The sequence below is a fragment of the Aphelocoma coerulescens genome, chromosome 8, assembly GCF_041296385.1.
Source record: "Aphelocoma coerulescens isolate FSJ_1873_10779 chromosome 8, UR_Acoe_1.0, whole genome shotgun sequence".
Taxonomy (NCBI): domain Eukaryota; kingdom Metazoa; phylum Chordata; class Aves; order Passeriformes; family Corvidae; genus Aphelocoma; species Aphelocoma coerulescens.
The window spans coordinates 9,459,387-9,469,236 of record NC_091022.1 but is presented as its reverse complement, the minus strand read 5'-3'; the positions used below and the strand labels follow the sequence as shown (position 1 = coordinate 9,469,236).

Here is a 9,850-nt window from a genome sequence, read left to right as displayed (position 1 = left end):
AAGGCTTAGATCCTTCCACAGCAACTGAACTAGCAAGAGCCTAAGTTTCATGGATTTTTTTTTTTTTTTTTTTCAGAAATGTATGTTACTCGTTCTTAACCATTTTATGCAGAATGTAGAGTGAGCCTCAAAGGATGCACCTACGTTGGTGCTGCAGTTTGGGTGAAGAACATGTTCCTACAGAAAACCTGAATGTTCTCTGCTTAATTTGCTTGCACTTTCTGTTGTTACATGCTTTGTAGACATTCCACATCTAATTTAAGAGAAACTTACTCTAATACTGGAAATACTTGCTCTAGAATAATTAATTTTCTTTTTCCATGCTCTTTCACAAGCATAATAGTTAAAAGCATATCTGTGGAAATTTATAGGAAAATCATATTAGCTCTGCATGACACAGATAATTATATTAGACTTTGCACTTTACCCTGCAAGTTTGGTAAATCAGGTTTATCATTCTGTTGAAAGATGCACATATCACTACAAATAACTAGAATTAAAAGGGTGCACAGGAAGGTAGAAGTTAATAGAACAGAATGCCTTTGCAAAGGGCACAAGGCATGCCATTTACAAGTGTAAGTCAACAGCAATCATTCACACTCTCCAGCAGTCAGCAGGCAGAAATTCTGCCTTCCAGGCACATATGATACAATGCTTGGGCTTGCTACCTTCAGAGGGAAGTAAAGTTATCAAACACCAGTGTCATTGGGCAAAAGCACTGAATTTCTAGAAAATGTAGAGATGCCGAGTCATCCATCTCAAAAAGAGTGCTTTACAATGTCATTTACTCAGTCATGCCATGGCAATGCTGATGCAAAATGAGTCTGGTCCCATGCAGACAGCTGCTTTGACACTGCTGAGGATCTGCAGCTTTCTCCTAACATCAAAATACTTAATGAAATTTTTTACATTGTGATCAATTTCCAATAACAGAAAAACTGCTGTCTTTAGCAGTTATTAGCTCCATACTCAGCTAATGTAAAAGCTGTGTCAATTTACCTCATGACCTAAATTAGGTTTTGCAGGGTCAGCTAGCTTACCCAGGGAGAAGGATGCATGAGCTAGCTGAGTCAGACGACCACTTCATTGGGATTGTTTCAGTTGCACATTCTAATAAACGCAATGGCATGATGAAAAAAACTGTATCATTTTTTTAGCATGTAAATCTTAACCTAGAAGTTCACATATAGACTTTTTCTGACATACTACAGAGAATCTACTGATGACTTCATCTAACCTCCAGAGCATAAAACCACAGCAAAATAAAGTTAAGCTATGATAAATCATGACTGCCTGTGGGCACTGTAGAAATACGACTCCTTTGATGGTCCTGAACCTCCTCACCTTATCATCATTTTATGACACAGAAGAACCCCCGTTTCTCTGTCTGGATGCTAAAAGCATCAAGGTTATTGCTGGTTTTTAAGGAGTCTTTTAGTCTGCAGACAATGCCATCCACTGCATTGCTAAGTGTGGCATGGAACATTAAGAGCTGCATTAAAGAAAACCAGACATTCATCTCTGTATTTCAGATATAAACTGTATATCATCTTTTACTACTATAGAAAAACATTTGACATGGCTATGAGATGGCCCATGACTGTTTACAAGGTTGGCAATATAGCTCTGGCCAGCTGAGTTATTTTTACAGAAAGTGGGCAGGTACTGCAATACAGTACAAAGATGGGACAGACTGAGAGAACAATGGGAAGTAAATGCTGTGAAACAGCAGCAGACAGGAGGTAAGAAAACCTGGCTATGGGGTGAGACAGTGTGGGAATGATGACTTCCTAAACATTTGGGTTGCTGTACCCCCGAAATCAAGCAATGACCACAATCCCTTTATTTTCCTGTTTTTCAATTAAGCACCTCTTCCCAGACACACTTCTACTTGCACCGGACATAATTCCTGTTTCAAGAGATACTGGTTACTTAAGGAGCTAAAAATTAGAAAATATTTACACCTGCTCCCTCCCCAGCTGTGACTGGTAACACACCTGAAGGTATTAATCCCAGAAATATCAGTACAAATCACAATTTCAGGGTATAAGATGAGAAACATTAAAAAATATGTTGCACAAAGAATTATTGGGCCAGTGATGGTGCATTTATTACCATTTTGCAGACTTGACGTGTGACGGATGAGAATGTTTTGAAGACATCTGCGTGACATTTCACATCTCATATCAAATGGGCAAATCCCTGACATATTCCATGCATTTCAAAGACTTCTGGCAGATTTTATTCTCCTGAAGTTCTCAAAGGCTATTTATTGCTCTTGGAAATGGCCTTCAGTCTGTATCAGAGGAAAAACAAGCCCCTGAGAGGCAAATTACTAAATGCAGAGCTCTCCTTACCTATGATTTCTTATGTAGCTTAGTTAAGGTATTGACTGTTGTCTCACATTGTATGGCCAAGTGCCAACAGTGTTTTGAAAAGAATTAACATATGGAGAACACCACACTTTAATTTTGATACATTACAAAAGCCATGATATAAAAATGACAATGTACATCATGATGGATGCACATTTCTCAGTGGAACAGTAATGTACATGCACATAAACACAAAACTAACTGTTATTTTGTATTTACTTAATTCTGTACAAGATCATCCAGCTGCCTTGATATTTGGGTGAAAGAAAAGGCAAGATGAACAGACCAATAGGTGCTGACCAAAGCCAGAAAAATCCAGATTAGAAGTTAAAATAAAATTCAAGAGGGATTTTACACCAGTGATTGAATTTGTGGATCAGTCAATTTGATAAAGGTAAAACAAGATTATTTGGAACACAATTTAGGGCATTACTCCACACAGAATAAATTTGTTGTATACAGACTTCACAGTGCATTGTTCAAAATGTGTTTCAGTTCAGTAATCTCACTCTAGGCAGCTTTCTATGTTGTTTGGGTTTGCTGGTGTTTTTGTTAATTTGATTGCATTGTTGGGTGGTTTTTGCAGGGTGTGGGGTTGTTTTTTTCTTTTTGGGGTTGCTTTGGTTTTAATCTTTAATCTCATTGTTACCTTTTTACCAACTTTTCAGCAACCAGACTAATTGCTTCCACTGTGCATAAAACAAAGGCTCTTTCTTACAAGTTTTATTACAGAATAAAAAGATGTCCTGTCTCCAGTGGAACTTGCAATCCAAGTATGGACACTTCAGCTGAGGAGGGGTTCAGCCCAGATGTCCCACTACAGACACAGCTGGTGAGGTGCTGTTCAGCTACATCCTCTTTTTCTGTGACCATCTGAACTTTTTAAGGGCATGCTGCAAAATTTACTGATAACCCCTAGCCCTGGAAAACCATCAAATTCATGCTTTCTGCTCTCGGGATTAGGATTAGTTACTGTGGTCATCTCACAATTCTTACTCAGTCATGAATAGCTCTATTACAAGAGTTGAGCAGCATCTGGGAAACAAATATCAAATTTTTATTTTTTCACTGCTCATAACTTTTTTAAAATTTGATCTGTCTCACAAAATCAGTAACAAAGAAAACGTGTGGTGCTCCTCAAACCCTTTGCCAGCTGTGAACAAAGGCTTTCAGGTAATTAAGCGTTTAGATTTCACTCAGTCTCAGGTTAAGAATGACTCAGTAGAGCTAGCTCAGGATAATCATTCTGCCCCTAAAACTAATCTGCAGTAACAGGGAGAACTCTGCAGTTGATGATCCTTGGAGAAAAACTAGAGACATACCAGCAATTAATGAAATACTAACAACTAGTATATTTTTATGTTCAGAACTTCAAAGCTTCATTGCTACAGGTCAAAACTAAACTAGAAAGAAGCAGGATGAAATATTCAGTAGGTCATACATGCATTTTTACTGGTTTTGAGGTTTTTGTTGGTTTGGGGTTTTTTAGTTTGTAATCAGCTTTAAGGCACAACAGGGAGAAGCTCGTGCTTCTTGTGCTTCCACTGCCCTGTCTGTGCCCTGATGGGGCAGAGGAATAATTCCTAGAGGTGTGCTTCCATGAAAAGACTGTGGATTAGGGAACAGTCCCAGTTTGGCAGAAACAAGCAGGAAGAACAAGTCAGGGAAGCAGATGGGTGGCTGGATACATCTCCGGAAAGGATTTCAAGAGGGCAGGAAGAAGTGAAACATTACAAGCCATTTCTTTAAGGCATTTTTTACATCCTATTTCACCAATAAAAATACCTTCAGTGTTATGAAACTACAGCTTTGGTCTTAACTGATAGGAACATGAGAAACATGCCTTTTTTGTTTCTTCTTTCAGGGCTGAGTTGCCTGTTGCATTTAGAAAGACCTTTGAAAGTCCGCAAGATATTTTTTCTAAGAATTTTCAAAAGCTGGACTTGAGCTAATGCTAAACTATAACTCTCTCTAAAAAACATCATTAATATAGTCCAGATCTTAAATAATAGGTCATGTGACAGGATATTTTAAAAAATTTAAATTTAACAGTCTATTAAACACAATCTTATGACAGTTATGTCATAGTTTAAAGGTTTAGTCTCATGAAAAGTTTGTCTCCATTCAATAGTGGCTTTTCCCATAAGTTCTTTTGAGATTTCATTTGAATTTCAACCTTCAAAACCACTATCGAAATTTGGGCCCACTGACACAGGCCGTAACTTACAACCCACACACTCATATAATCTACAAACTTTCAAGCAACTACAGCTGAAGATTTACCTCTGACAGTTTCCAGTGATACATGCAGGAACCTTGTGAAGCAAGTAAACAGTTTTTCTGCATTTGAAATACATCAAAAGAATGCACAGATGGAAATAAATACCACACACCAAGTTCTTTTTCTTACAGATTTTATATACCACCTCATATCTTTCACTTTTACATGTGAACTAGTATCTGCAATAAAGTTTGAAATATTTGATTGTTCTTTGCATTTGTACTCTTATTAAAAAAATTATAAAATTCTTGTTTAAAGACAAATCAGCACAGCAAAAGTCTGGATGTGTGGTCTGCCAACAGGTGCTATCTACCAACAGGTTGTGCTGGATGAAATCTCATTATTCTCAAACCTGCCCTCTGTGATAGCATCACCACTGAGAATGATGTGAGAGAAGTCAATGACAGCTGAACAATCACAGAATGTGCTGAGTTGGAAGGAACCACAACGATCATCAGATGTTACCCACTGGATCACAGTCCCATTCAGACACCACCTTTACCTTTGCCAAGGGCCTGAGCTCCACTCCAATAGCTTCATCCTCAGGGATCTGATCTTGCCTCAGAACCCTTGAATCATGCAAACAGTCTCTGGGTAAACCCAAACCTAAGGAGGGAAACTACACAACTCTGATTGAAGTATGCAACTGTTCAGCAAAGGAAGCAGAACTGCCACCTCTCCAAAAAAATCTGTTCGGTTACAAATGAGCAACTCAGGATATGACATTTGGAGATTCCAGTTTGTGGCACATTTTTCCACAGATCAGCTGAACTGTAACCTACTTGGCCAGCAGTTTCTTCAGGCAGAGATTTTAATTTTTCATGAACACATTGCTCTAATAAAGTACTTGGCATTAGTTATGGCTTTTGAATTAAAATGCATTCATGACATTAAATTTTAAAATCACTAAGCCATTAATTTTGATCAGCGCTTTTTTTTCTGGTATAGCGATTGCAAGAATTAGCAACTAAGTGCATATTTCACCTGCAAAAGAATAAAGGCTGTACTAATAAAACTTACTTTTGCATGTCTCTGCAGAGAATGGTAATATTTTATACACCAACTGCACAGCAAATGAAAGCCAAAAACAAATTTGCTGTTCCAATAAAGGCTGGTATGTCAAATATAACATAATAGTTTAACTTATGACCAAAGGCAACTTAGCACACAATTTGCTATCTACATTTTCTTCTGAATTCAGAAATAAAAAGGTTTACAGCATTGCAGAACAGTTCCATAAATTGTCTAGCTCAAGCACTGCCTTTAGTACCTATTTGTGAAACCATCTTCCTACAAAAATTTCCAGGTAATAGCTCAATAGCTGAGCCTACTCAGCTGAGGATGCTGATCTGCAATTTCTTCAGGTATGCAAGTACCTGCAGTTGCCCTACTTTACCTTACAAAAATATTCCCCTTTTTGTCTGCTTTGTTCAGGCTAACATTCAAAAGCTGAAACAATACAAATCACAGGTTTAGTTTTTAATATAAAATCATTACTTCAGGTACATCTCCTGGCCCCACTAACCCTGTTACTAAAAGCAATAATCACCTGCTGACAGTATGGGAGCCCAATAACAGACTTCAAACCAGTCCTCAACTTATCTTGTTCCATCTCACTCATCTTGTACTTATGAAACAGTGCAGAGTTATGACACTGAAGGTGTTTAATAGGAACAGCCAATTTGATATCTGATTCTTATGCTCGTGTCATTCTACTGTTCAATAAACTGCAGCCAGGGAAGGAGCTCAGCTACAGTAGTACATTTTAATTGAGTACAATTTACACACTTTATACACCTCTAAGTAGTGCGTTGAATTTGCTCAGCAATAAGAAAGCAGCTCAGTAAAACAGATGTCTGCTCCTCCAGCTTCCCCACTTCTTAGTACCAGTTTTCTTTATTACTCTACATTAACTTGTAGATAAATTAAGCATAACATAAGTGTCTAAAATTCCAGCTGTGTTGCAAAATGCTGCTGTAAGGCTAAATTTTTAAGTCCAAGTAGTTTCATAATCTATGTGCAGTTATTTATGAAGGCAGCAGGAATGCTATTCTGACAACCTAATTAAACTTCCAATAATGTCAGCAGGAATCTGATTGCAAAATGGCTCATTTTATAAACATCACTACTTTTATGACTGACAAAAATATGCACGATCAGGTGCCAGCTCCTTCACAAATACATATTTTATAACTTGGGTTGCAAACTACTTGCCAATACAAAACTCTAAGATGCTAAAGGTCTGTTCTCAACCCATAAAAACCAACACAGGTCACACAAAGATTTCATGGATGTTGCTCTTCTGCCCATTCCACATCTGTGTAACTTCAGTAGTTTCAGAGGAGTTAACTCCCAATAAATACATAAATCTACATCTAAATCACACCATCTCCTGTACACAATACTGGATCTGGGATTACACCTGCACTGAAAACACAAGTGAAGTATAGGACACAGAAAAGATAACTGGCCCTTGCCTGTTGCAAACCCACTCCATGGCCTGCATATCACACTGCATGTGAAGCACACACTTCTCCAAAATTTGCTTTTCAAATTGACTGCCCAGAAGTCTCTTTACAACAGCATAGGCCATATTGTACTGATTAAGTCTGAAAAATAATACATTTCTGATTGGAAATGTTTTAAGTTAAAAAATGCATACATGATATCCCACTATTTAAAGCAGAAACGAACTGTAAATGGAACCACTTGCTCATGATAGCAGCTGCTGTGTTGGAAGAAGCCATTACAGCTTTGCTCTGTACAGCACAGGTTAAAACCAAGCACTCAATGTTTCAGACAACTCTAGTAAGACATGGACACATTTATAATAAGCTTAAGTACAGGGAAAACACGGTAACGTGGTACTGCCCAACTGCCCACACAAACAGGAGACATCCCAGTAGTCCTGTAGTGCCCGCTCTTCCCAGTCACCACGCTGAATCCACTCCAAAATCCAGGGTCAGCTGCTTCTAATCTTGGGATTCACAGGGATTGTTTAGGTGGTTTGAGTTTTTACATTTCCATTAAGACCATTTGAAAATACAGTCTCAGTATAGCAGGGATGGAAACATACAATCAAAAGTCAGACCTCACAGTCCTCATAAATTTAAGACATAGTTTTAAAAACCTCTCACAGAGATGTGACTTTGGGTTTTATTGAAAATGAAGCTAAGATCAAATAAAAACTGAAACAGAATAGGTAGAACATTTTATTTTTGTCAAACCTTAAATGTAAAGTATATTAAAAAAACATGGTTTGGAATTTCAAGAACAGGAATATAAACATGTATCCATGTATCTTCTATCCCAGAAAAAAAATCATGCAGGTGTTACAGAATTTGATCATTCTCTACATTCACTGGTATGCAACATCAACTTAATGTTATTCCATAGATACAGAGATGCTGTAAATTGGTACAAATACCAGGGTCCTCTGGCCTCACACTGGAGATGAAGCAAAACTGTTCTTTGGTAATTGGAGAAGGCTGATTTTCCATTCCAATGCAGGACTCTTAGGAGGCCACATTAGCCACTCAGCTCAGAAAATTATAACTCCTGTAGACAGTCTGGGCTACTTTTGTCACAAGAAAATAGTATTAGAGGTATAAATGCAAAGCAGTTAAAATTTTTCATTCCTTGTGGTGGCTCTTCCAGGACAAAAAAAAAAAAAATCCCAACTCTCTCCTCCTCTATTCATCATTTAATCTAAGTAACATTTAGACTCATATGCAAAGGTATTTGCTAGATGGGAATGTACACATGCATACTTTCAGTTTAAATAAAGAGACGTGTGTGGAGAATGGCAATTTAAAGTTAACATGACTTGAAGGTACGCCTATAATAAAGCTTCAAGATTTAGTAAACTGGGACATTACAAATCCAAAAAAAGTGTTTCTAGATTTTTCATCTTCCCTTTTTCAACAAAGACTGACAGAATATACATATACAGGTTGACATTTTGATTTATCCAAAACAACTTTCACTTTGCTCAGTTTGCAAGTCCTATTGACTAAAATGTAATATCATTCACAACAAAATATTTTCAGTAAGTGAAACGGTAAGCAAAGAAACCCCAAACTAAGCTCAGAAGCTAAGTGGTTTAGAAAGCCTGGAAACATCTACGTGTGCATCAGTGTGTCTATAACTTTTTTGTACACTATATCTATAGACACACCCACACATTATTTACACACAGCCGTGCGCACACGCGCACACACACGTGGGGAACCTGCCGTGGAGATCCAGCTATTGTCTACTCAGGAACAAAACACATCATTTAAAAATGTGGCTAATTTAACAAAACAGAGAAGAAACTGCTGCTATCAAAATATACAATTTGGATTGCAGACTAGAAGGCTAACAACATTAAAAAAATAGTTTTAAGCAAAACCCCTTTGCTTCTGAATAACAACAGGTATCAACCTGCCATAGCATGAATCATCCAAACAAGATTTTATAAAAAGTTTAAACTGTGACCCTTCCTCATTTGTAAAGTTCTTGACATATCATATAGTGCGAGCTCTGGTCTCCAAACTGGAGCCCCTTCTATTTTTTTCCATCCATACTTCAGGAAATAAATGGCAGCTGAAGGATTCAGAATCTCAAGTGAGATTTGTGCTTTACCATATACCTGAAAAAAAATTAACAGAAGACAGCATTACTACCCTTGTGGCATTTATAGGAATTTTACTCACAGGAATAAAATGCACAGGCACTGGTAAAACAGAATGCTTAGGGAACTAGAAAGTTGCTGAAGAGATGCCATGTGTCAGGCACCATATAGAGCTCTGTGTTATGCACAGGATTTGTCCCACTAAGTAACAGCCAGCTACAGCCTTGCCTCAAAGAAAACTCATGTTTGCCAAGGCATTGCATGACTTCTAACATTGAAAGACTGCTGTTAAAAATAACTAGTTCATTCTGGGAGTTCAGATATATTGTTCATCTGAGACTTTTAAATAGAAAGCAATGGAAAGTTTGACGATTGGAATTATTTTGACAATTCCCACTGGATTTTTCTTTTTCACTCAATCATTCAAGCAGTTTGCTATGCAATCAACATGAAAAGATTAAACATTCATGAAACGCATGGGCTTCTCCACTCCCTCAATATTTCTTCAACTGCTTCATGATAATAAAGTTTCTTCTCTACAACATGAAAAAGGTATTGCAGTGAGCTTCCCCTTCAGGA

The 9,850-nt window shown here is 37.5% G+C and overlaps 1 protein-coding gene across 1 annotated transcript in view; it reads right to left on the bottom strand.

Moving 5' to 3' along the window:
* Positions 1 to 7,798: 7,798 nt before the first annotated feature.
* Positions 7,799 to 9,850, bottom strand: part of CDC73 (cell division cycle 73) — a 101,799-nt gene continuing 99,747 nt past the window's right edge. Inside the window, exon 17 of the mRNA XM_069022715.1 lies at positions 7,799 to 9,289. Within this exon, the coding sequence (XP_068878816.1) occupies positions 9,253 to 9,289 (37 nt within the window). The 3' untranslated portion in view covers positions 7,799 to 9,252. The remainder of the gene's footprint in view (positions 9,290 to 9,850) is intronic.